Source organism: Rhodamnia argentea, chromosome 10, assembly GCF_020921035.1.
Source record: "Rhodamnia argentea isolate NSW1041297 chromosome 10, ASM2092103v1, whole genome shotgun sequence".
In the NCBI taxonomy this organism is placed as follows: domain Eukaryota; kingdom Viridiplantae; phylum Streptophyta; class Magnoliopsida; order Myrtales; family Myrtaceae; genus Rhodamnia; species Rhodamnia argentea.
In genome coordinates this window covers 7,603,056-7,630,191 of record NC_063159.1, presented here as the reverse complement: position 1 = coordinate 7,630,191, position 27,136 = coordinate 7,603,056, and the positions used below count along the sequence as shown (strand labels likewise).

Here is a 27,136-nt window from a genome sequence, read left to right as displayed (position 1 = left end):
ACCTAAGTAAATAATTTCCATGATGGTTCCTCTATGAAAGCAGGGGTCAGGTCTTTCCGATATGGTTCGACGGCCACTTCAGCTCGAATCGATTAGAATTAGCGTCCAGTAAAACTTGATGAGAAATTCAAATAAAAAAAAAAGGGTCGATGAGAAAAATTCGTGCGAATTCTTAAAATTTAACGTTTAAAATCTAAGATTTTGGTGGAAAATGAGTGTGATTCTCGACATTTGAGGACCGATCCTCTTCCCCCCCACTCAAACAGAGCATAATCTCTCTCTCTCGCTCGCCTTCTGGCCACACATCTTCTTCATACTCTGTATCTCTGTTTCTCTTCGACTCTGCCTTCCTGGGTCAGTCTATAAACAGCTCGAGTTCGTGTGACGAGGCCCAGAACCGCAAGGTGAGCGAAGAAGCAGAACTACCCGTCTTCTTCGTCCTTTAATTCGTGCTGATTCCATGGCTTTTGTTTCCCTCTTCTTTTACGTGGGGATGTGTGCTTTTTCCTGTATGAATTGTCGGATTGGACTTGGATGGATGCTTGCAGATGTGAATAGGGGATGGATAGGTTCGTATCTCTTTGAATTATCTCAGTTGCTGTCACTTTTTGGAGAATGGAAAACGATGGGGGAAATCAAGCAGCATTGACTGGTAGCGAGTGTTCTGATATTGCATATCGAGTTTTGGGTTGCTTAATCTCCACAAGTAGCCTCTCCAGAGATTTTTAGTTGTCCTTTTGTTCCTTCGATTCGTTTCTTAAGGAATCGTCGGAATTGGGTATGATACTGCGAAATGGGGGATCAATCCCGAACACTTTTGGCTAGGCGGAAAGATATGGGATTTTCGTGGTTCCCCTTGAAGTGTTCGAATCGCCGCTGTTTACCCTCCTTCTGTGCTGATTTCCCCGTAAGAGGTGGATGGAAACTTCTGCGTCTTGACTCGAATCATACGGTTCATATCATGAATTAGGGGATTTCGTAAGCATGGGCGATGGTATTTTGAGGATGATTACTAAGGTGGAAAATCTTTAGCAATGGTTATGGCTTGCGGGTGGATGAATCTGTCAGGACCCAAGAATTCCAACGAAGGTAAGCTGAGGAGAACGTAATAAAATTAAAGTAAGCGAAGAACTTGAGTTAGGAAGAAGAAGGAGGGGGAGGAGGAGGAGGAGGAACTTAAGTAAGAGAGTATTCCTATTCATTTAAATATATGGTCTTACAGTTGAAAACACCCCATCATTTATTCTCAAAATTGAAACTTACGGCTGTCACAGAAGTAACAATTTACCTCATCCCTCGTCTAGTAATTATTCTTTATAACTACTCATGCCAATTTTGCTGAATTTGTGTCTGACCTTTACCTCTGTCCGTGAGAGACATGACAAAAGGTTAAAAACACCCCATTATTTATTCTCAACATTGAAACTTACGACTGTCACAGAAGTCTTAACAATTTACCTCATCCCTCATCTAGCAATTATTCTTCATAACTACTCATGCCAATTTTGCTGAATTTGTGTCGAACCTTTACCTCTGGCCATGAGAGACATGACAAAAGGTTAACCAGCAACTCCATGAGAGATTCGTCAGTTGTCTAGTACCGCTTACCAAAATCTTGGTGTTTTGGGGATTATGAAGGAATACAGTAGTGGAATGGATCTAATGGTTTCTATATACCAAATGATTCTCTTGAGTTTAGATCACGCACATTGACATGATTCTTTCCATGTATTTGTTAAAAATAACATATCTGTGCATGACTAGCATGACATTTTGCATTTCTTCTGGTGGCCTGTGTGTAAAGGGTAGGGTTATCTCTATGGAGCAAGCTTTCATAGATTACTAGATCACAATAGTTCAAGAAAATGTACAAACCATATTAGTTCCGTTTTGAGGAATGTATATGGATTAACTTCAATCACTTCCCTCATAATGCTTAAGGACAGTTGCTTATGCGCATATAGGTTCTCACACAGATAAGTGATGGCCTTTTGTGGATGCGATTTTAGTTCAACGAAAATTTATGCAGTTTGGTGCAGGGGTTTGATGATATTTATGGTGTACTTAAGTTATACCAGGCAACGGATATTCATGGTTTGCCCATTTAAAAAACGTCAGACGATATAAATTAGCAAAAAGGTTGTCACAGGAGGAAATAAAGGTGACATGCCAAAATTAGTTTGCATGAAATTTATCTAGCACTATGAAAATGCATAAAGATCGTTTCTAATGATTTTAATCTAGTCTGTGACCAAGCTGTCTCTTGTTTCTTCTGGTGTTTTGGCTGTGTTAATTCAAATGCATTCTTATATTGCCCTTATATAGGCTACTTGATCCTGATTCCCTACGTTTACCTTTAATGGTGATGAATGTCTATGGTTTTTGAGTTTTCACTGGGAAACTCTGTGCATCCCCTTTTCTTTTACCGTTCTTGCCAAGTAGTAAGGTTTTTAACATAATGGGACCTTCCAGTGTTCTGCTCGTTACACAGTTGATGTCTGTTGCTTTGATTCAGGTCTGATCCTCACGTTTCTTTCTAATATTTGGCATGTTGGCCTTGTTCTTGACAGGTCTTATCAAGGGCTATCATTTTGCTTTAACTTGCTCAGGAGAACTCGTATTTATAGTTTCGCCTAAGTCCAGCTGAAATTGGCAGGAGGGTGATCGATGTCGTTATCCCATGTTTGCCTGTGATACCACAGGAGGTTAAATACCTATAAACCTAAACATTATCAGATATAATCATGGAGTTTTCTCTCCCTGTCTCATCCCATAAAGATCGGCTCATCCCACGATTCAAGTCCAACTTCCTTCCTCCAATTTCTCCTTTAAAGTTTGCGAGGCATCATTTACTTTTCAGGCACACTAATAAACAGTATGCATACAGTTGTCCTTGCTGTTCATTGCTGAAGATCGTTAGGAATCCTTCTCTGGACAAGCATGTGGTGAGGCAAAACAAAATTCGCTTTGTTCAGAAACTGAAAACACTGCTCCTTTCTAAGCCCAAACACTTCATCCCACTTCATATTCTTTCTAAGTGCCGGTCCTACCTTTCACTCTCGAAGCCTCGCTCTATTCTCTCTATGATACGTCGATATCCAACTATTTTTGAGCTCTTTACCATCCCTACACCACCGACACCATTCAATGCGACAAAATCATGCTCACAGCTCTGTGTTCGTCTCACGCCAGCTGCATCTGCTCTCGCAGCCCAAGAGTCCAATCTCAAGTCAGCTATCTCCAATGTCCTGGCTGCCAAACTGCAGAAACTTCTTATGCTCTCTTCTCACCATCGCCTTGTTTTATCCAAACTGGTTCACCTTGCCCCTGATCTGGGTTTACCTCCAAATTTTCGCTCTCGCCTTTGCAATGAGCATCCAGATAAATTTAAGACTGTTGATACATCCTATGGCCGTGCTCTTGAGCTCGTTTCGTGGAATCCAGAGTTAGCTAGACCACTATCATTCACAGAAGTTGATTGTCGTGAGCTCATAGTGGACCGGCCTTTGAAATTCAAGCGCTTAAAACTCCAGAAAGGGCTGAATTTGAAGAGGCGCCATCAGGACTTCTTAATCAGATTCAGGGAGTTGCCAGATGTATGCCCTTATACCACTGGTGCATCTGAGCTAAGCAAAGAATCCGTTGAGGCAGAGAAGAGAGCATGTAGCGTAGTACGTGAGATTTTGGGCATGACAGTTGAAAAGAGGACTTTAGTAGACCATTTAACTCATTTCAGGAAGGATTTTGCTCTCCCTAATAAGTTGAGATCTATGATTATAAGGCATCGAGATTTGTTTTATGTGAGCTTGAAAGGGCAGAGGGATTCGGTCTTTCTAGTTGAAGGATATGATGACAATGGTACACTTTTGGAGAAGGACCAGTCTTTAGTAATTAATGATTGGCTAATGGACCTTGTAATGGAAGGGAAGAGGATCAGAAGAGAAAGGAGAAAGAGTGAAATGGACAATGATGACATTGGTGATTTTATCGTGGAATCCGAGGAGGCATACAGGGACAATGGGGAATTTTCTGATGATGGTTTTGAGAATTTATTGGAGTCCAACGATACTGATTGGGATAGTCATTTTGATGGTAATGATGAAAGTGATGAGTTGCTGGGGGAAGGGGTGACGAGAGACTTTTGGATTGCAGATGGTTCTTCTAGTCTTGGAGAGATAGACGTGCATTCAGAAGCTTGGTGACAAGTGAAAAGTAATGACATTGTAAGTCCTTGAACACAGTTTTAAGTAGGGGTGTCAAAAAAGCCCGACCCGGCCCGGCCCGAAAATTCACCTATTTTTCAGGCCTTTTCGGGCTGGGCTTCGGTACTGTCCGTGTAAGGCTTGGGCCGGGTCAGGCGGGGCCAGCTCTGGCTTTTTTTGACACCCACGTTTTCTTTTTAATTTATTTTCTTTTCGTTTTTATTTTTTATATTCTTTCATTCGACAAGCTTGTCAAGTGCTTTTGATTCCGAAAAAAGGAAAAAAAAGAAAAAAAAAAAATCCGACCTAACCCGACCCGGCCCGAACAGTTGGGGCATATGTAATTCAGGCTCGGGTCGGGCCAGGCCAAGCTAGGTGCTGTTTAGTTTTGGGCCGGCTCGGGCCGAGACCTGGCCCGTTGACACCCGTAGTTTTAAGGTAGGATGAAGTCCTCAGTGGTACAATTGTTACTAAAAACTCACAGAAACCATCGCACATCCTTCTTAGTGATGCAATTGAATGGTTTCGTTTGGTCGTTAATACTAGTTTCCTCATTATGCTAACTGAGCAATGATGTTGGTGACAGATACTGAGCAATTCCAGCTAACTTCCTTCTACAAATGATGACTACCACAGCTAGCAGTCGGTACCACCAGTAGTATCAATTGAAATATGCTACTATGAGAAAGTTTCGACCTTTAGCCAGTAAGTAACAGCCACTATCGCTGGCACATGGGATATATGCTTTGTTGCAAAAAGGATCGGATGAGCTGCTTACATTCCATCTGCTTGAAGTTCACGGCTTTCAAGCTTTGTGGATGTTATGATTTGTTGCATCTTATGCTGGCTGAGATGTAATACTCTATGTTGCAGGTTGCAAGTTCAGCAAGCATAGCAGAAGTAGTGACAAATGTGTGGATGATTTTTTAGCAACATTGTCGGGTATTTCGAACTTGAATCAGTTTTGACTTGACTGAGAAGAATATGCTGGTTAGTTTTCTTCAAGCAGATACTGATTTGAGAAGACCATGAGCGGTTAGTCTTCTTCAAGCATGTGCTCATTAGGAAGGCAAGCAGACAAACATTGTCGTAGTGAGATCATTAGGTGGCGCTTTGGTTGGAGGCTGCAGAAAGAGTGTCACTGATTGTGCTGATGTTGCAGAGGCAAGGCCTATTTGTCAAGCAATTTAGTTAGCAGCGTCACTGGCTGCCGCAAACAGTGGGCCTTTCTTACCATCGAAACTGACTCTACCACGGTCTATTATAGTTGCAGAGGGAATGAGATGGTTCGTAGTTGGAAGGTCAAGTTCAGGCAAAATAATATGTGCAGTGGATTCTAGTGTGTCGACAGGCAAATGTAAGCTATAGCTGTTTAGCTGCGGCTGTTAGAAGCTGGGATGCCCCCAATGGATCAGAATGGCATACTGTCTCAATTATTACACTTTTAACTTGAATTTACCTGTAATCAGGGTAAAGTATGTTTACTGGAGAGCGAAGTTGAAATCAGTGACTAATGGTGTATGATGGCACTTGGGCTAAAGTCACCGTGGATATTCCGTGCCGTGACGATTACATTGTGCGGTTGTGCCCTCATGTTTTCAAGGCAAAACCAGGTAGCAATTCGAGTTTGTATGCCATGACATGGAGGTCGATTATGCGGGTGTTTTCTAACAACAGATCCAGATCTCGTGCATCTGTGGTCGAACTCATGTGTCGCGGATGGCCTGCATTTTCCTTTTCGGTGTTTCAACCAGCTATAGATCAAATGAATTGTGTGGTAGGGGCACGAATGACAAGGGATGTATTCATCTTTGGACGGATCACCATGAAGTATCTTCTTGCTGTGCTGTAATGATCACATACTCTCAGTAGGTATAAGCATTGAGACAGAAGCAATCCCTTCATTAGTTTTAACTTCAAAATTGTCTTCACAACCTTTCAATTCGTATGAATTGGCTTGGGATGCTCCTAATCATGCGTATGCTCTATCCCTTTTTGGTCCTCTAACTTACCTAATTTGTGCAATTAGGTCCTCGAACTTTTCGATACTTGCTGCGTCCATAGGTTGTTAACTGACATGACATATATACAAAGTTCCCTCAGTTCATATGAGAATCATTAATCGCTTATTAACATCATTGATAAACGGGAGGCCACTATCCGCACTAATCTTAATACTTTCTTATACAAAAAATTATTGAGTATACTGTCATTTCCTAACCGCATGAAACTCGTTAGAAAAAAGTTATTAAGCATTCTAAAAGTTACTTCGATGCATGCGAAAATTACGACATCACAATTAGATGAAAAATCATTTACTGCATACGACATTTTACATTTTCGTTTATGTTGAAATGGAGTAAGAATATCGAAAATTATTTCTCACTTAAAACAAAATTACCGATCATATATGGATATCACTAGTGAACAAAAAGTTACTAATCGAATATAATTTTTTACTTCGCTACGTAAACAAATTACATTCACCATTATGAAAAGTAAGTGTGCTCCTACAACACTTTGTAATTTTACTCTGCTATGAAAGTCCCTTCGTATTAATAATTTCTCGACATACATGTAATTTCCGTAAAATAAATTTTTAGTAACTTCAAATACAAAGTCATCACTTTTGCTAAAAATCTTACTCAAAATCCTGCACGCCACTTGCCAGTTAGAATTCCACTTTCCTTGATCCAACGGTGTTCATCATTTCTTCGAAAATGAACGCCAGAGATGCCCCCCGAACAATATTATTTTGCAAAGAGCCCCCGGGATTTTAGAATTTGCGGAATCACCAGCAACGAAAATGGTTTTATGATCATATAAGTCCTTGGGAAAGGAAAGAACATGAAAAAAATTACACGTATGGTCCTTAAACTTGACTTAACGTGTAGTGTAGTCATTGAATAATTAATTCATTTAATGTGATCTCTAAATTCTTGATTAATGCGTAATATCATTCATAAAATTTTAATTGTTTCTCTCTGAATTTTTTATATATGTTCAAGCCGGTTCTTCAACTATATGAAAATGTTCAATTTTGACTGTAAAATTAAATCAGAAGAAAATAATAATATATATTTTCATATAATTTAGGAATTAGTTTGAATATTTATTAAAAGTTCAGGGACCACATTGAATAAATTAAAAGTTTAGAGATGATATTATATGGTGAATAAAAATTTAAAGATCACATTGATCAAATTAAAAGGGAAATGACAAGATCCTAGAGGTGACCGGTTCCGAGTTTGGAACCGCCGGTTCGGGTTCCTGTTCGGAATTGCCGCTTCTTAGGCCCAATAGCTCTTTTTTTCGAACCTTCTCCCTGTTTTTTTTTGTAAAAAAAAATCGGTTAGGAACCGTGAGCCCAGTCAACGGGCCGGTTCCAGGCCCCGGTTCACAATTGGCCATGATACGGCGTATCCCATATTCGGCCAAATTCTGGGGGACCGATTGTCACTATCGCAAAAGGAGCAACTAAAAGATGAGATGGGACCCACCAAAAACTCCCCGCATTTAATAACTTTACCGACTCAACTAATGCTCGTACACGTCTCATTTGTACATGCATCATACCTTATAATTTCCTCGCCTGGACTTTATTTTTTTTTTATACATTTTTTAAATAATTTTATTACATATATATACCTTAAATTTTTCTTCTTCTTTTCGTTTCTTTTCTTTTCCTCGGTCGGTCGCAACTTTGCGCAGAAAAAGCTGTCCCCCCTTCTCACATCTCCTTCTCTCCTCCTCTTCCCTCCGCTTTCTGATTCCACGAATCTACGACTCCTCTTCTCCTTCTCCTTCTTCTTCTCTCCATGGTCGCAATAATGGCGAGCCTCGTCATGTCGCACTAGCGGCGCTTGCTCAGTGACTGAGCAGATCGCATCATCTCGTCAACGGGAGGGTCGTTGTTACTTTGACTCGGTAACGGAGCTCCGTCTCTCTCACAGTCGCGGGACTCTCGCCGTGGGTGTGTTAGGGTTTCGGTTCGTTCGGCGGCGAGGAGGGAGGGGTTAGGGGCGTGGGGGTTTTTTTTTGCAGATATGGTGAGGAAGCACGGATGGCAACTGCCTGCCCACACTTTGCAGGTATGGACCCCCGAGTCTTCTGTTTCGTACGTTCCCTCGGCGATCGCACTGTTGTTTCTGGTGAAGTTCTTGCTCATTCCATGAACTGAACCGTGATTCGCTTCCTCCTGTGCAATTTTTTCCCCCCCTTTTTGAGTGTTTGCTTTCTGAGAAATTATGGGAGAGGAAGTCAGGTCCATGTAGTGTTTCTAGATTTCGACGAGCTATTTCCGCTTTGTAGTTCATCTGCCTTTAGAGCACGCTTTTGGGGTGGAGAGTTTTTTTGGCGTAATTGGCTTTAAAACTAGGTTCGTGCACATACGGATGAAGCACCCATCAGTTGAATTTCTGCAATTTTTAAGTTGTAAGCGTGGTTCTGATGGACCGGCTGTGTTGCTCTTGAAAAGGAACGTGAGGAATAGCCAAAGCAGGGCACAAGGATTCTTTGCTCTCTACTGATTTTGATTGCCGCGTCACTGCCTGCTTAGTGCTTCCTTAGATATAGTTCTGTGTAAATAAGAAGATATGTTTTTGGAGAATTACCTTGGGCGAACTTTAGTCTGGCTAACTCAGATATCTAAAGTTCACATAGGCAACTCTGGGGGTGAAAGAAGTGCCAAGAGCTGTGAAGCATTCGTTGGTTACTTTTGAAGTTTTGAGAAATTGGTGAGATGAGCTTTTATTCGTAGTTTGAGCAACATGAAAACAGGTGAGTATGAAATTGTGGATTCTTCTAGTTTCTATAATTTGTTAATAAAAAAAATTGCTGAGGTGAGAAAACAAAGCTATATGATCTGTTGGGGGAGAAGAGAGGGGGGGAAGAGGAGGTTGGAGAGGACAGTTTTTGGTGAATTGTGCTAATTATACAAGAAGTGATAAGACGAGGAACTGGAAAATTTCATGTCCACCTCCTAGAGTACTTGATACATAAGCAACAAGATATGTAAAAAGTGTAGCTAGAGGGAAAGAGATAGATTCTTGCATCTCTTTGATTTGCCAATCTGCTTCAGGTTCTACTTCCTGATACTTGATTTTCTTTTGGAGGAGGTCTGTATTCCTTGTAGTATTTTTTTTTGGTCGACGTTCATTCTTTTGTTCTCTTGGGGATTCAACCGTTGCTCTTTTGTGCTCGTGCTGGGGCTTGGATATCTGTTGTACATATTACCGCTTGATTTTTTGTTAAAAGAATTCTCCTTTCTTAAAGAGGACCGCTGGTTATTGTTTTTGAATTGGTTGGATTTTTGGAGTACCACACAGGTCCATACATCTTTCCTGGGATTGACTCCGCCCCCCCCCTTTTTCCCACAACGTCTCTCTCCCATGCCACCAAACAGAGATGCGGTGGTGAGAGGACGGCTGGGTATGAAGTTGTATGCTGGTCTCAACAGCTTGGCAAAGAACCTTGATTTATTTCACAATGTTTTATCTATCTCTTGGGTAAAAATATGTTAAAATATCTAACACAACTTTCTTGATGTCTTGAAATTGTCTCTAGTTGGGATTGTTAATTGATATCTTTGATGGTCCTCTTGTCCTCTTCTATTGTAAAGCATTCATCATTGCCAAACTTACTCTGGCATTTATATTTTATGGTTGAACCATGGTATTCTAAAAGCTTGAATTTTCACCTATGTAGGTTGTCGCAATCACTGTGTTCTGCTTACTGGTTATTGCCTTCTATGCTTTTTTTGCACCTTTCCTTGGAGGACGTGTGTGGGAATACATCTTGATTGGCACTTACACGCCTGTGGTATGTAAAACTCTTCTCTCTATATTTCGAGGCTTTCTTCATTATCTTTATCTTTTTTATGTGATTTTAGATGAGTTTATTTGGATTTTTTTTACCGCTTCTTTATTGGCTGTTCTCAATTTGCTTTGGAGTTCCGGATTTCTGTTTTTGGTCTCTCAATGAGAAGGCCAGACTGTTCAATAGTTGCTGTCATAGCCAGTTCATTATATTTTGCTTCATTTAGTTCTTTGCAAGTGTTATTTGGTTCTCACAAAGGTATATGTCTTGTTTTTCCCTGCTGGCATTGCAGGCACTTCTTGTTTTCATTCTTTATGTCCGGTCTACTGCAATTAACCCTGCAGATCCTGGCATTATGTCAAGATTTGACCCACGGTCCAGAACTAAAACTAACCAGAATAGCGGTTTGTCTGCAATGGACCCTTCTGGACATCTTGATGAAGTTGGTGCTGGTGTGCTTTCCTCTCCATCATCAGTTTCTAAAAGTTCCGTAGCGCCAACTTATACTAGTAAGAAAGTCTTGGATAGAGATGTGGAGAGAGTAGATACTTCTTCAAATCCCATCCCTATCGCGAGGAAATCCGGTTGTAGAATTGGAGGAATTATGTGTGCTTTATTTGTGCTTGAAGATTGTCGAAATGAGAATGGTTTGACTGAGCAAGAGGGCACTGTTGAAGATGCTTTGTTTTGCACATTGTGTAATGCCGAGGTAAATCGTATGGCTTCATTTGCTTCTCAGTTTCCTGATGGTACTTAATCAGCAATTGTGCATGGTCAGTTTTTATGTGGATATCTGTTCTAGTGAGAGAGTTTCTTGGAATTTATTTGGAGCCATTTCATTATATATTCACTTAGAAAGTTTGGCAAAACCCTTTTATCCCTCCATTGTGCATACTTGCGTGCTATCTTGATCACAACTCCATTGAGGAGTTGTGATTATAGATGAAGACTAAGTTACAAAGTTCGAGGGGTGGAGAACGGAATATTTAAAAGAGATGTGGCAAAGTGGGTCAAGGACCTACTTTTTAGTTTAAACACTGATGCCAGAGAATATGATTAAAAAAAAATGGGTCACTATAAAATAATAGCCTAGTGAAATGGGATTTCTTGATTTTTCAAATAACATGCTTTCAAGCTGTTAAAGAAGAATAGTAACATACTTCCTAAATCACCACAAACCATAAAACCCTTAACACCCATACACTAATCTCTTTTTCACCACAGCCATGGCCTACCACGCCCACTAGGGCCCCCACCACTTGCCCTCCCCATTGTCGCCCTCACTTGCTTGAGTGTCTCTCATGCGTAGTTCCCCATTTCCCTGTCTCATCTCAATCTCTCTCTTGAGAACCGTAACTGCTGTGGTCGACTGCTTCAACTTGAGATTGCCTTCCTCTGCAAGCTGCAAACCTTCCCTTCCTTCTCTCTTGCATGACTGCATGCTCATATGCAGCAACCCTTTGGAGGTTGTGGACCTCGGGTGACCTCAAGTCGGAGGTCGCCTGAGGTAGCAGCCTCACAGCATGGTCGCACTAGGCAGATACACAAGCGCACACACTCACACAGAGACACCCACACCCACCAAACCATCGTCATTGATATCAAGCACTAGCACCACCAGGCCAGCTAGTTGCCTTCTAAGACCAATGCCACGATAGCCATCAGTACTACCACGTCCGTCAATTAACAGATGTTGGTACCATTGATCAGTTGGCTTGTCAATGTGATAGTCTCTATCTTGAATGACTATCCACTCCTATCACTGGCTCCATGGATCATATCCTTCGTTGCAAAAGGATGACAACTGCTTCTATGCCATCTGCTGGAAAAACTCCACACGCTTGTGTATACTCTCGTGCGTGTGTAAAGTGATGTGTCCCACCATTATCTGGTGTGCTGGATGAGACGTATATTCTTGGCTGCAGGTTCGCAAGTTCAGTAAACATTGCAGAAGTTGTGATAAATGTGTGGATGGTTTTGATCACCATTGTCGGGTACAGTTTAGAACTTGAATTGGTTTTGACTTGATTTGATAATTAAGAAGTTCATCTATCTTTACTGTTGGCTAATCTCAACCCATATTGCCTTGCTGTAGTGGCTTAACAATTGTGTGGGACGGAGAAATTATGTCACTTTCATATCTCTCATGGCCATTAGTTTGGTTTGGGTGAGTATAGTTGACATTCATTTCAAAGAAAAATTCTTTCTCAACTGCTAATGATGCCATTGCTTGTCTCAGCTTGTCATTGAGGCAGGAGTCGGTATTGCTATCTTTGTACGTTGCTTCGTTAATAAGAAAAGTATGGAGACAGAAATTGTTGACAGGCTTGGAAACGGTTTTTCTCGGATCCCTTTTGCATCAGTGGTGGTATGTTTCTTGGTAGTAATGTCTTCAATTAGCCATCAATCTTTATCTAATTGACTGTTGCATTGCATGCTGGCTGTTCGTACTGCAGTGTATTGGTCATCATATCTATATCTAATTGGCTGTTGCATTGCGTGCAGGCTGTTTGTACTGCAGTGTCTATGTTGGCTTGTGTACCTTTAGGTGAACTTTTCTTCTTCCACATGATACTGGTTAGGAAGGTGAGCAGACAACTTTGTACTTGTAAACAACTATTTTGGATCTGATCGTTTGTAGCTGTAGAGTCACTTGTTCTGGAGAAGCTAAGTTTTAACTCAACAGGGAAGTTGAAAATGCAAGTCATGTACTGTCTAATTAAATCTAGACTAGTGTCAGAACCAGTCAAGAGACTGGTTCACGTACCGGCTTAAGCTAGTGGAGCCACCAGCTTAACATAATGTCTAAATTCTACGCCTAAGTTTGTCGAAGTGGCCATCCAGTTTTTGAGATGGGCGTAGAATGCCCAATCACAGACAGGTTGCATATTGAAATGTTTTTTGTCGTTTTCCCTTTTAGTGTTTAGGTCTGCATTTTGCCTGATATGTAAAAAGTTTATACCAATCCATGAGCAAGTTTTTGGTCCAATGGTTGATGTGCTTTAACAATGCCAGGAAAGTGTGTTGACATGGGCTTATTATTCTAGATTGTTGTTTTTGTCTTTTATTAAAAGTGTCAGATGAGTGGATCAGTTCAACCTGGTAAACCTGTTCAGCTTGATCCGTTGAACCAGGGAATGCCAGTTCAATCCATATTTTGACCAATTTTGTTTCTTAAAGATCAACTGAACCAGGTGTAGCCTGCTTTATGACTAAACCTGCCAGTTCCATTTGGTTTCCGAACCATTGTTTTGGATAGCTACTGGAATTTAAAAGAAATATGAGATTGAATGATTATTTTTCTTTGTTAAACTTGATGGTCCTTTTTCTTCCCTAGGGAATTACAACTTATGAGTATGTTGTGGCAATGAGGGCCATGAGTGAAGCACCTGCAGCAGCATCCGTAGATGAGGAACTTCCTAATGTGCTGTATTCTCCATCAGGATCTGCTACAACTGGCTTGAGTGGTGGCAGTTCTCTTGGTTTGCAGTACAAAGGTTCATGGTGCACACCTCCAAGAGTTTTTGTGGACTATCAGGTACTTCCTCGGTGTCTATGATATTAATTTTAGTGCATTCTATTTTGACTTTATGATCCAAATGAGCACCATGGCATATCCTTTGCAGCAGATTCCTGTCCCTGTAGGGCTTTAGATGGCTGACTTCTCAGTCTAGCCACTTCTAGAAGGGTTAAATATAAGGTTTTAATGGGTACAAAGGAGACTTATAAGTGAGTAAACTTATTTACGTAATTACCAAGAATGTTTTTGCTGGCTTTTGCTTTGCTGCTGCTGTTTCACACATTTCTTAAATCTTTCAGCCTAAATTGTAACAGGGTAACTTGGATCAACAATGGCTCAACTTTGAGATCGCATTCAATTAGTTAACTGATTGTTTTAGAATATTCAATCGGATTAAATATCTGTCCGACAAGTGACAAAATGCTGAGATGTGACTTAATTGAAAGTGGCTCCAAAGTTAATTGACAAACGACTAATCCACTGAATCTTTTTTACAAAGTTCTTGTGCTTTTTCTCCTATGTTTGCCTTTCCCTACTAATCTGTTACAGGGGTTGGTACCCCTCTGTAAAACACTGATATGCTTTCACTTTTCATGATATGTTTTCCTCTTCAAGTGCTGATTCTACCTTCATCATCTTTCTTTCTCGTGTGTGAGTTGAAATTACTCTTTTCATTTATGTCATGGATTTCATAGATTTCCATTGGCAACATTTTTTCATTATCAGCCTCCCATCCATTCAGCTGATGGCATGCTATATCATACCATCTTCTTCATGTGCATGGTTATTTTGGGCTGGTTTTTCCCTTGTGCGAGTTTGTCACTTTGATTTCAGAAAAGTATTTTTTCCAATACGCTAGCAATAAGCTTCCATAAAGTTGATGGGTTCTTACATGGCTATTATACTGCTCAGGATGAAGTCATACCTCACTTGGAGCCTGGGATGGTTCCATCAACTGTGGACCCAGATGCAGCTGGAATTGTAGACAGAGGGCAGAAGGCTCCCAAAAAGCCCGTTCGTATTAGTGCATGGAAGCTCGCCAAATTAGATTCTCATGATGCCATGAGAGCAGCAGCCAGAGCTAGGGCATCATCCTCAGTATTAAGACCTGTTGATGGTCGGCGTTTACACGATACTGATTTAAGCTCTAGTGAAAACATCAGTGTGAGAAGTAGTGTGAGCACTGACTTGGGGGCAAATAAAGAAATTAAAAATGATCTGAGGATGTCTCAGTTTAGGAACTCGTTTGCTCCTAGTCAGGGTAGCCAGGAAGAGAGTGAATTGTATACTCAAAGTGCGAGTAGCATGAGCAGTCCAAGCCATGTGCACGAGACTGTTACGCTCAGCCCGCTACCGCAAAGCTATGGTTTGGGTGTTTCAGTTCCTGGAATTGTTCCTGATCGGCCTGTAATTGCCGGGTCAACTTATTCTGGTCCGAACAATCCAGTAACAAATCCTGGACTAGGAGTTGATAATAAAACGGTACAAAAGGGAAGTAGCACCGACCCATTACTCCTATCGGCTCCAGCCCACTCTATTCTCAGAGATGTCAAAAGGACATCAGTTGTTTGGGACCAAGAAGCAGGTAGATACATCTCGGTCCCTGTATCTGCTTCAGAAGCTCGAAATAGATTACCCAATCAAGCCTTGACAAAGCCAAATTCTAGAGTAGAAAAGAGTAGTTATGGAAGAAAGCCTCCGCAGCAAGAATCATCATCTTCTGAGGCAGTATCGTTGGTGCAGCAGGCAGAGAAACTCACATACACGGGGGATTCTATCTTCTTTGGTGGTCCACTTTTGAGTGCCCCAGTAAGGGATAATTTGAGAGCCGAAGGTAGTCAAGGTTCTAGAGAGGCCTTCGAGAGGGTGGTACTGAATTTACCACGTGAATCTCGGTTTAAGCGGGATGCGGCTTCAAAGCAGTTGCCAGTGTTCATCCCGGGGGGACTTGATCAGAATCCTCCATCTGTGTCTGGTTTAAAACAGTGATTAGGTGATCAAGTCTAGGATTCTGACTTGAATGCTTGGTACCTCCTCCATCCATCAAGTTTCATTGAGCTGACAAATCTGAATTCACTTGAACATAAGTTGCTTGCGGAGACATGATGGTTGCAATTTGTGCTGCTGACCAGTTCATTCCAGTGCATTTACTGGCAGATTTATCTGTTAGCATCATGACGTATTTACTCTCTTCAGATTTGTTAACGAGAAAGTGCTCGGGGATGTTTCTTCCCTCGTCCAAACTGCAGTTATTTGGCAGCCGCATGTTGTAACGTGATCAGCATTGAGATATTCAGGGCCAAGTTTTATGTTTGTCTCTGCTGAGCAGGTGCGACTATCGTCTTTACTATTAAATCTTGCTTGTACATGTAGCGAACAACCCATCCACGCATTCGAGAACTTCTGCTTTCATCTGATAGGTGTAGGTTGGCTATTCCTCTTGAATGTATCTGGTACTCCATTAATCGACATTTTCTGCAGCTTTAGGACCGACATTTGCTTGGTTCCTTTAAGTATACCCAACATGCATATTCTCGAGCAATGATTTCAAGTTCTCATTTGCGTTGGCCCAGCATTAATCACATTATCTGTTATATCACCTATTCGGATTTATCTGGGCACCTTTAGAATAATGTATACCAAATATGTTATTTTCCCCCTCACCTCTGCCTACAATGTCTTCCCAATGTGCTGTTGATGAATAAGGAAAGGCATTCTACACCAACAATCTAGTGACTGGTAATCTTTGCTAGCCTTATCTTTGGCTGTGCATACTTCCATGAAATCAAGTTGGTGTTGGAACGACCTTTGTCGATTAACTTCTTAGTGAGATTATCTTAACTCGGTGAACACTAAAGGTTTATTGAAGGCTAGTTGTGGGTGGTTTGGAAAAGCTCACATGTACCTGCGTTTAATCTGACTTTTTGCTTAGTTTATTACCTGTCTAATAGAAGGAGGCTATCTGAGTAACTTTTCACTGAGTTCTCTTTGATTTTCCAATTCGTTGCTTGATTTGAGTGTTAATGCAGCTTAGTAATCTAATCTCTACATTCGCTGCTTGATCTCGAGGAGGTCTCCTTGCAAGCATCCACAGTAAATGAAATCCATCATATAATGCAAGACCAAGTACTCGCAAGAGGGGTTTAAGAGGAGGGAGTTTTCTAAAGACGGATTTAGATCTGATTAGATGTCCATGGTTGTTGGCCCCGTTCATGAATTAGATCTATTGATGTTCAAGGGCGAGGCTTTTAACTTAAACTTGCCTTTTAGTTATTTGAAATTGAGATTTATTCTAATTCGACTCTGACTTTGATATTGTCATTGATTCCCTGAGTTGCCCGTTTGCCTCTTCAATATCACACATTGGACCGTCGTTTTCTTCTGTCCATTCCTTTCCGACTCCATTGCAAGAACCAGGAAGGGTGGATCCAGTGAGAAACTAATTGAGTTTCACAGTCGGAGGAAATTGCAGGCGATCCATACACTAGACCGTCCCACACAGCTTTTCGAAACAGGTTTGACCATGGAAAGGATGCTGCAGTTTTTCTGTGGTATTCGGTGGTATCGCCTCCGGAATTCAGCAGTTTTTAAGAAGCTGTGTCGCGCAATTTTTGGGCAGCGTAGTTTTAAAACATGTATGGCGAACGGCAACCCCATCACATGACTGCAGTTTAGTTGTGGCCGTACCATGTAAAAAGATCGGGCCTTCTGTATATGTAATTTTGAGGGCTAAATTCTCTTAAAAATTCTCAACTTTAGGTTCAGTCTAAAATTTATCTGTACCTATTTTTTGTCTCAGAATAAAAAACCCCAATTTTAAGCTCAGTATCAAATTTGTCCATAATTTTTTTTTCGTCTCGGAAAAAATCCTAAATTTTAGTTTCGGTCTCAAATCTACCCTAAATTTTTTTGTCCAAGAAAAAATCTCCAAATATGATGTTAGTAGTCCATAATTTCAGATCCTAGAACGGTTTCATTTTATAGGATTTCTTTACTAGGGTGGATTTAATATTCACGTGAAAATGCTATAGTGGTCCGTACCTATCGCCCATTACATTGTTAAGGGAAAAGTGTCAAAAAAGTCATAAATTTATTGTATTAATGTCAATTCAGTCCTAAACGGTTTATATTTGTGTAATTCAGTCCTAAACCTTTTGTATTTGTGTTAATTAAGTTAATCCGGTCAATTTTGGCTGGAAATTCACCGACGTGGACATCGGTTGTCTTACATAACATGACCGGCGCTGATATGGATATTTTTTAATATTATTTTAATATTTAAAATAATTTTTAAAAATGATTGAGAGAAAAGAAAAAGAAGAATAAACCAAAATATTTATTAAAAATGTATTAAAAATATTAAAATAACTTTAAAAATATCCACGTCAGCACCAACCGTTCTATGTAGGACAATCAACATCCATGTGAACAAATTTTCGACCAAAAATTGGGAGGATTGACTCAATTAACACAAATGCAAAAGGTTTATGACTAAATTGCATAAATGTAAAAGGTTTAGGACCGAATGGCACAAATAAAAGGTTTATGACTGAATTGATACTAATACAATAGATTTATGACTTTTTTGACACTTTTTCCTTAACAATGTAATGGGCATACGTACGAACCAATGTGACATTTTCACATGAATATTAAATCCACCCTAGTAAATAAATCCTCCAAAATGAAACCGTTCTAGGATTTGAAAATTATGGACTACTAACGTCCATATTTGGAGTTTTTTTTAAATACTTTTTCCCATTATTATGTTGGTGTTTTTATTGATGTAGAAATGCCACGTCAAGTTATAATTGGACCACTGGGTAGATGTAAGACCACAAAATTCGAGGCAAATTTGAGACTATATCTAAAGTTTGGGATTTTTTTTCTATACTAAAAAAAGTTCGGGTAGATTTGAAACTAGACATAAAGTTGGAGGTTTTTTCTGAAACAAAAATGTTCAAGGTAAATTTGGGACTGAACCAAAAGTTGGAAATTTTTTGGGGAATTAAGTCTAATTTTGATGGTAAAAGTACCAAAAGAATCCTAAATTTTTACATTGGCGTCAATTCAATCTTAGAACTTTCAATTAACTAATTTAGTCTTGAAATTTTTTGCATTTGTGTTAGTTCATTTCATCCAATTAATTTTGGCCAGAAATAATTGATATAGACACCGACCATCCTACGTGGCACGATCACATGAGTATTAGAAGGACGGAGGACAAAATAAAATTTGACATATAGTTCATGACTTTTTGTACTTTCCCCTAAATTTAAGGTACCATTGTAACATGCTCAAAAATTATGTCTTAACTTAGGTGCTTTCGTAATGATTCGGCTCGACGAGGGTGGAGAGTGGTCGTTGGTAGACGTGGCCGGTTCCTCTGGCTCGCCGATTCCGGTTCCTACAAAAGGTGGAACAGGAGGTTCCGGGCCGGTTTCGGTTCCGTTTTTTAAATTTAATTTTTAAAATAATTAATAATGAAATAAACATAATAAATTATAAATTATAATCAAATTGTACATTGTAATAAAATTTGAGGAAAAAAAAGATAGAGAGGAAGAATGAGCTTGAACTTAATGAATTATCATTAAGCGCATACATATCTTCTTGGGGATAGAAGAATCAAAGCCCATGTAGTTCTTTTACCTTTGATAACCCCAACTTACCTTATCCTCAATTGTCGCTACCCGTTGTGGTACCCGTGCCGGTGGTATCTCCACAATCCTCACTAAAGAATTCATGTTCTCGATCTAGCTCTTGGTGTCGAAATCTAGCATTCGTTCAATCGTCGATACAAGCTTGAGCTTCCACGGACTCCGGACTAAATCTTGAATGGCGAGAGTTCAAAACTAATCCTCTAACGCTAAATGCTTGTTTAACTGTAACTGTTGAAGAAGGAGTTGCTAATATCCGACAAACGATGATGGCGAGAACTGGGTAATTGATTAAGTGACTCTTCTACCACTCTTGGATTTGAAAATCTGTATTGTGTTTGGCATCACGAAACTCAAATTGAGTGGTTAAATATTTTTTTAATTCAGAAATACTACTTGTTGCCCATTTTTATTTTTTTTTTCTACTCTTGAGCATATTGTACCATCTACTAAGTAAACCACTAGCTTCGCTTCGTGAGGCAATAGATTCTAAAGATCCACAATCACTTAAACCATATCTATTACAAAATTCTCCATATAATACTACTATAGATTCTTGAACCTCTCTTTGTATATTTGAAATATCTATTGCATCTTCCAAATGTAAACAATCATAATAATACACATTCGGATAATCTAGTAAACCATCTAATTTAATACTTGTATAAAAGACAATACAAATTAAATAGACAAGAGGAATTTTGAAATAATAATGCAATCATTTTTCTCGCATTACTAAAATAGTTTGAGCTAATTCAGTATCTTTTTCATATTCACTAAAAACACCGTCAATATTAACACATTCTATTAAAAATAAATGCGTAGTAGGAAATAAATATCAGATAAAGTATTAGTAGCATCATTAAAAATTTTCAAAAATTCTAATTTTTTTTTGCAAGCGTCCCAATGTTGCGGAAGTAAAGTAATTTCGGGAATATTTTGCGAAATAAACATACATAATAAATCTTTGTAATCAAAAGTTTGACGAAGCAACTCATAGGTAGAATTTCAACTAGTCGAAATATCTTTTGGAAATCTTTTTGCCCTTCTCCCATATTGTTTACAAAATTTTCCACATGCTTTCATAAAATAGATACGACTCCATAAAAATTTAATTGCACCCTTTATTGGGGCGAGAGAAGTCTCAAGAGTTCGTAAACCATCTTGTACACATAAATTTAAAATATGGCAAGCACATCCGATGTGAAAAAATTATCTACCAAAAGAGGGTTTACAAATATTTTCTAAATCGGGAATGAAAGCGGTATTTGCGGCGGCATTATCAAAACCAATTGGAAATACTTTATTTATCAAATTATATTCTTCTAAAACTTGCATAATTATTCTATAAATATTATGGGCCAGCTTTTCATCAAAAACTCGAAATGCAGTAAGTCTTTTTTGAATGGTCTAGTTGTCTCCTATCTAATGACATGTGACACCCATATAAGAATGAATTTGCCAAGGATCACTCCAAATATCGCTACTTAAATGCATATGTTCATTGAATTTCGCAAAATTTTTTGCCAAAGATGTTTTTTTATTTTTTATAAATATGCAAAAGTTAGCGTTTAAGAGTAGTTTTCAGAATAGTTGGTGCTTAGGGAACCAATGCAGTATTTATCAAATATTTCAAATTAAAATTTTCACCAGTAGTAAACGGAGCATAATCAAGAGCAACATATTCATCTAATGTTTGTTTATAAAGTGCATCGGTGTAACGGAATAAAGACTGAGTATTAGGATTGGCGTACCCGAAAATTTGTTGTTGCCTAGTGTCGATCCCCGCTTGCGTTGGATGTTTTTGCATCAGATGCCAATAGAATGTTCCGTAGCTGTCTCTTTTGGTAAATTCGTACGTTTGCGAACAATATTTACAATTTATATTATACTTACCTTCGCTTTCATCATATATCTTGTCGAAGTGCAGCCACAAGTCGGATATACTCTTTCGGCCCTTCCGTTTCAGCTCATTTGCCGTCGACGTTTCTACGATACTAGTAGGAGGATGAAGACTTTTTTGTGTTGGGACGTGCTCGACGTTCGAAATGGGAACAACGTTAATATTATCGTTGTCGTCTTCCCAATATGTATACTCACGAGGATCATATCCAAGAGTAGGATACTCGGAATCTCCCATCGCCATCTTGGCATTTCCAAGATTTCTGCTTCCACTTGCCATTTTTGAAAGAATTTATCGGAAATCCGATTGAGAGAATTGAGGCGGGGTTGAGAGAATTAAGTGGATTGAGAGAATTGTTGATAGGATTTGTGAGAAAAATGAAAGGGGAATAATAGGTATTTATAGAGAAGGAGATGGTTATCTAACTTTAAAAAAAAAAATTTTGGGGAGTGGTCAAATTTGGCCATTGCAAAAGGGGGGAAAGAGCCCCCCCCTTTTATTTTATTTTTTTACGTGTCGGAGCCAGCGGTTCCAACAATTGTGAAACTGGAACCGGCCCTTGAGGGCCGGTTCCGGTTCTGGGTCGGAACCGTGGGCCGGGTCAACAGGCCGGTTCCGGGCCCCCTGTTCCGAATGGTCACGTCTAGTCGTTGGGGCTAAAGGATTTGGACAAACAACGGCTCCCGGCAGGCTTCCAAGCCGGCGAAGGGGCGAGGGATGAATCATATCCCACATCATCTAGATGTGATGAGATGAAGTGCTATATATATGTAGCACTTGTCCTTAACTTGCAATGAGACCTTTTTTGGGTGAAGCCTTGAAGAACAAAATCGTGCGGGCTTTAGCCCAAAGCGGAAAATAACATTGACAAGTGGGACTTAGGCGTGACATTATGGTATCAGAGCCAAAGCCCCGCTGGAAGATGGTGGGCCAGGCCCGATTCGACGAGGCGGGGAGTGGTCCCTGGGATTAGAGGGCTTAGATAAGGAGCGACTCCTAATAGGCTTTTAGGATGGCAAAAAGGGGCAAAGATGAATCGAATCTCACATCGCCTGGGTGTGGTGAAGTGGAGTGCTATATGTGTGGTACTTGTCCTTAACTTGTAGTGATGCATTTTTTGGGTGAAGCCTAGAAGAATAAAATCGTGCAGTCTCCGGCCTAAAACATACAATATTGTTGACAAGTGGGACAAAACCATGCAAGTTCTGACCCAAAGCAGACAATATCATCGACAAGTAGAACTTGGGCGTGACAACTTTGTTTCACAGAAAACTTATGTTAAAGGACAATAGTTTTTGGGAAATCATTTTTTAGGATATTGGTTAGTTTTTCTTTGTTTCGTGATATGAGATCGAAAATTTTTGTGAGTTTTGGATCTCATTTTAAAATGATTTCAATATCATCACTTTATCTTAGGAAAAAAAAATCGAAAAATAATCTTTAACTTTTTCTGTTATTTAAATTTTATTTCTTGTTTTCATTCTTTCTTTCTTTCTCCACCGCGACCGACTAGCTCGCAAGTCAAGTTCGAGGCTCGCCGACCGTTGCCGAGGCTCATCGACGGGTGGAGGGAGAAGAAAAAAGAAAAACATAAATGAAAAATAAAATAAGAATAAATTAATAGATCAATTAAATAAAAAATAAATTGAAAAGATAAAATAATAAAAAAATTAAAAAACCAAAAAAATTTCGCGAGGAGTAATTTCGAAAAGTGATTTCACCTCTTCAAATTTAGGAAATCACTTTCCTAATATTGTACATGAATTTTCCATTGACTAAATCATTTTCGGTCAACCAAACGTGTGAAAGTCCGAAAAACTAATTTCCAAAAACCCAAATTAACGCACTCAATTATAAAAGTATTAGAAGGACGAGAGACAAAATATAATTTGACATATAGTTGGGGACAAGTTAGCAATTTTCCTTTTCATTTGCAAATTTCCCTTTCTATAAATGGACTGATTCCTACCCTCACTTTGCTTTATTAGGATTTTGTCTTTTTGGTCGAACTTTTTGGGAAGTTTTTTTTTTTTTTGGTCGAACAACTTTATTAGGAGTTAGGACGGTTCATTATAGGTGTTTTTGCGAGAGCTCTTTTCATTTATGGTGAATATTTCATTTGAAACTTTGTCAAATAGCATAGAATTTGTTCCCTGAACCAAAATTTCTCTGCTCATTGATTGTAGATATATTCGCGTGTGAATAATTTTTTTTTCTTGGCAATTTAACTCTTTAGTTCCATAGTTGACAGGCTCGGATTTGGATCTCAGGTCGTGATCTTGAACTCTTGAACTCCCCCCCCCCCCCGCGAAGGCGAGCTGCCGGGCATGCCTGACGGCTATTCTTTGAGTCATTACTTTTTTTGGTTCTTGTAAATGTGAAATGGTGATGTGAATCTTTAGTGCACTATCTTGGACTGCCTTTTGGAAGACTGGAAGTCTTACTAACGTTAGCCATGATGCCGTACGTTGGCATGGTAATCAGCCAAATTCCAAGTCCAACATTCAAAGTTCAATTTTGGGGTTCTTGATACCTACGTTGGAGTTTTTCTAAACGCCAGGCTTTCAACGCCATCAAAGCCAAAGGAAGAAAACGAAATTCCATCTAGATTCTTCAACAAGTGGTGAATATTTACTGAGAGATTTCCGTATTATCAAAATTTCATCTACATTAGAATTTTGTCGTCAACTCGGAAAATCTGAAAACACCTCGATATCACCTGCATTATCCTCTAACCACGATTGAAGGATGAAATTACAAATTCGTCGTTCCTAAGACGGCCCTCGTGCTTATACAAGTGCCGCGCACACCGAATTATTCAGATTACTTAAATATAACTGCGGAGTGCTATAATAAAGAGTAAAAGTATAGTATTTGGACATGAAAAAGGTACAAAAACTATCTACGTGCTGGAGTGTTGATGATGTGTGTTTGGTGCCCCCCCCCACAAAAAAAAAAAAAAAAAAAAACCTAATGTCAAGTAACTGATGCCTTAGAGAAATTCCTTTGGCAAATGAAGGAAGACATGCATTGAGTGCACGCACGTAATTTCTTGATTGTTCCGTTATTAGGAGAACCCAACTCTTAAAATTGCTCTCTAGGGATTGCTTAGACGCATAGAACTCCTATCTTTCTTATTTTTTCACCGGTGCTTATTCTTTATTATGTGTGGTGTGTCCTATAATTTGAGATCTTTTTCTCGAAATATCATTTACACAGTAATAAGCATCATAGAGATACTCCTAGTTCTAATTCTGGAGTCCCGATGTATTATCGTTAGATTCTTTTTATCACTCCGCATCATCGAGAAGATCCGATTTTTCGTTATTTTCTTTAGATTCCTTAGAATTTGGTTTTCCTTGTTCCCGAGGGTATCAAGATTGCACCCTGTCGGGGGTAGCTCAATGTCTCGACCACGAAACACGTGTCGACCCTTGTTGGGAATCATCTCTAGAAAGAAGAAAGATGAAGATAACTTGAAAGGTTGTGCACATCTGAAAAGTAAAAAAATAAAAGCAAACATAAAAATAAAAATGAAAAATCGATGACGTTAGACAAATGAACTTCCCACATGAATCCCGGATCTTGAATCTTTAAATGGAGGATTAAACAACTAAAAAAAAAATTTAAATTAAGCACTTCTTTAAAATAAAGTAAAATTAGAAGACAAGACTACCATAATTCACTACATAAAAGATAATAACTAAGCAGGTAATCGGATGAATAATCACGAATTCAGCACCCGGTCGCGAAAATAATTATTTTCGGAATAATTGAAGTGGATTTTGGGTCGAAAACCATGTAGTAATTAATGGCGCGGGAGCACAGGAGGCGTCTTGATTACGATGGTTTCAGGCTCTTGCAAGGGTGTAAATGCATATAAAATGTTTAAAGAGGGGCTAAACTAGGATAAGTATATTTTAATTTTTGATGGGGTTGATTGAAAAGTTTGAATAAATAGAGAAATGACAGAACCAACATATAAAAGAGTGGACAAAGCAAGCGTCTCTATCAGCTAAAGCCAAAGTCGCAGTCGTCATCCGACTCATCTTGTTTGCTCGGCGAGGGAAGGGCGGTTTGGTCGGTCGCCCCCGTGGCCGCCACTTTGAGACCAAAAAGCCAACATTTTCGTATTTTTGCATCACTGTCCAACGACCTACATGTCCTCCTCCGCATCCGTCAGTCCACCGGCGGCAAATTGAGAATCTCGATTTGGAATGGCATGTTGTCTGACCGTGACGGCCCGATCCGGCAAAAGCAGGGAGTGATCACCGTGGCGAGAGAATTCGAACAGAGCGGGGCCCCGATTGCCTTTTAAGATGGTGAAAGTGGTGGCGATGAAACGAGTCGTGCACCATACGTATAGGGATAGAGCTTTTATTGGATTACATGTGTAAAGTAGAATTAACTTCTAAGAGACTGTTTTGATGTAACATTAAGCATTCTTAAGTGAGAGTACTACTAGGACGGCTGGATTAATCTAGGGTTATCACAAACATGGCCCAAGGAAAAATGACCATGCATCCACCACATCATCGGTTCATGGGAAAGTTTGGGAGTTCCAGTTAAAATTACATAGAGCTGAGAATTTAAGGCGCGTTTAGTTCAATTTTTCCAAGGATTTTCGAGGGACTTTGAGCCTTAGGGAAAAAGTTAGGGGTTTGGTAAAATTTTATTGAACCACTTTGGAGAAATGTCGGCATTGACAAAACTGAAAACCCAACATAGGCTAGATTTTTGGGAACACTATTGTGGAATTTAATGACCTTTTTTCTTCCAATCTTGCGCTCACTGATAATTGCGCATTCCAATCTTACCCTCTAAAAACACTGTTCATCTTCTTCCTCGTCAAGGTCAAGGATATAGTGGTCTGGCCAGCCCTTTGACGGAGGTTGCCGAGGTTCGACTAGAGTGAGCGTGGGTCCACAGTAGAACCAAGAACATGGAACCGATGAATTGGACCTAAGTTAACTCTAAATTCTCTTTGTACGCTTGCTGATAATTACAAACGATGCCTATTTTTAAATATGAATTGTCTTAATAAAGAGATTATCACCGGTAAATAGAGTTTACGAGTTGAAATAAAATGAATGTACATGGTGAGGTTCTTTAAAATTTATTTTAGCTTAGTTAATATTAATTTTAAAATAAAAATTATCATCAAGTGATCAACCATGTTTATCGTTTCTTTTGATTTCAAGTGGTTAGAATTCCAAATAATTTTTCATGAATGATTGAGAACTGGAGTTCTATAATTTAGGTTTTATGTTACGTGTTTTGAAATTTTTTATTATTTATTTTATTTTGCACGTTCATCTTTTAAGGTATGTTGCTATTAAAACTAAAGAAAAGAAGAAAAAAAAATGAAACAACAAAAAAAAAAGAAAGAAAAGGAAATTGGCCGGTTTTCAAGTAGACCCTAAAACCGATGGATAGGGTAGGTTTCATGGTATGCAGAGCATGTTCCAAGTTCAAAAGCCTGCGTACCGATTTCGACATGATAGGTTTCGGGTTCCGGATGAAATAGAAAACGGCTCAAAAACCGCTCACCCTCAATCCGACGACCTCCTCTAGCACCCTGTGTCCCCCGTTAGCTTGCGTATCTAGCTTGATCCCTTGATCTTCTGCACAATCTACCTCCCATTGTTTATCAAGAAAATGCACCGCAACGATGGGTCCTTATACAAATTACTAGGTACATTACCGTTATCAACTGCACTGAGAATGGCAACATCATCGTCGACGAGGATTCCGTCTTGTCCTTCATGAGTTCGCTCTTGATCAAGCTCTCCACTTGGCAGAATATGCTCACCGCCGCCTCCCCAATCCTTCCCGGAAGGCCAGGTCTAGGTCGTACCGAGGTTGCCTGGGGTTGTGCGACCTCGGCGTCGGGCCCTCACCTCTCTTTCGGGGTTCGCCTGAGCGTCACCCTGGTCTATCTATGCTTTCACTTTCATTTTTTTTTTTCTATAATGAAAGTCCTTTACAAGTTTGTGTTGCATTTTGCGAAACCTTTTAACCTAAAATTCTTTGC

At 39.5% G+C, this 27,136-nt stretch overlaps 3 protein-coding genes across 14 annotated transcripts in view; 2 read left to right on the top strand and 1 right to left on the bottom strand.

The window, feature by feature from the left end:
- LOC115750563 (protein FAR-RED ELONGATED HYPOCOTYL 3) overlaps window positions 1-27,136 on the bottom strand; it is an 874,908-nt gene that overhangs the window by 8,290 nt on the left and 839,482 nt on the right. The gene's annotated exons all lie outside the window — the stretch shown is intronic.
- LOC115750565 (protein WHAT'S THIS FACTOR 1, chloroplastic) lies at window positions 249-6,207 on the top strand. 7 transcript variants are annotated; one of them, XR_004016492.2, is made up of 4 exons: window positions 249-404; window positions 2,571-4,223; window positions 4,789-4,907; window positions 5,076-6,207. XR_004016492.2 is itself a non-coding variant. In XM_030688029.2 (3 exons), exon 2 carries the CDS (start codon window positions 2,745-2,747, stop codon window positions 4,200-4,202), a length of 1,458 nt encoding a protein of 485 aa, XP_030543889.1. In that variant the 5' UTR covers window positions 249-404; window positions 2,571-2,744; the 3' UTR covers window positions 4,203-4,223; window positions 4,789-6,207. The 7 variants fall into 7 exon arrangements, 3 of the variants coding, with proteins under 3 accessions (XP_030543889.1, XP_030543887.1, XP_048141913.1); XR_004016490.2 differs by having other exon boundaries at window positions 2,571-4,241; window positions 4,634-4,907; XR_004016491.2 differs by having other exon boundaries at window positions 2,571-4,241; window positions 4,634-5,192; window positions 5,326-6,207.
- Window positions 274-16,032, top strand: LOC115750564 (probable protein S-acyltransferase 19). 6 transcript variants are annotated; one of them, XM_030688022.2, is made up of 11 exons: window positions 274-285; window positions 8,144-8,181; window positions 8,230-8,293; window positions 9,909-10,022; window positions 10,312-10,728; window positions 11,945-12,013; window positions 12,115-12,186; window positions 12,259-12,387; window positions 12,525-12,605; window positions 13,357-13,557; window positions 14,452-16,032. In XM_030688022.2, the coding sequence occupies exons 3-11, from the start codon at window positions 8,249-8,251 to the stop codon at window positions 15,526-15,528; spliced, it is 2,205 nt and encodes a 734-aa protein (XP_030543882.1). In that variant the 5' UTR covers window positions 274-285; window positions 8,144-8,181; window positions 8,230-8,248; the 3' UTR covers window positions 15,529-16,032. The 6 variants fall into 6 exon arrangements, with proteins under 6 accessions (XP_030543882.1, XP_030543884.1, XP_048141895.1 ...); XM_030688024.2 differs by lacking the exons at window positions 274-285; window positions 8,144-8,181 and adding an exon at window positions 7,904-8,129 and having other exon boundaries at window positions 8,247-8,293; XM_048285938.1 differs by lacking the exon at window positions 274-285 and having other exon boundaries at window positions 7,904-8,293.

Bases quoted from the DNA above. Each gene is read 5' to 3' on its own strand.
- LOC115750565 (XM_030688029.2), top strand. From the start codon at position 2,745: ATGGAGTTTTCTCTCCCTGTCTCATCCCATAAAGATCGGCTCATCCCA.
- LOC115750564 (XM_030688022.2), top strand. From the start codon at position 8,249: ATGGTGAGGAAGCACGGATGGCAACTGCCTGCCCACACTTTGCAG. The intron at 12,187-12,258 runs GTGAGTATAGTT...TGCTTGTCTCAG, and splicing joins TGGCCATTAGTTTGGTTTGG to CTTGTCATTGAGGCAGGAGT. The intron at 13,558-14,451 runs GTACTTCCTCGG...TATACTGCTCAG, and splicing joins GAGTTTTTGTGGACTATCAG to GATGAAGTCATACCTCACTT.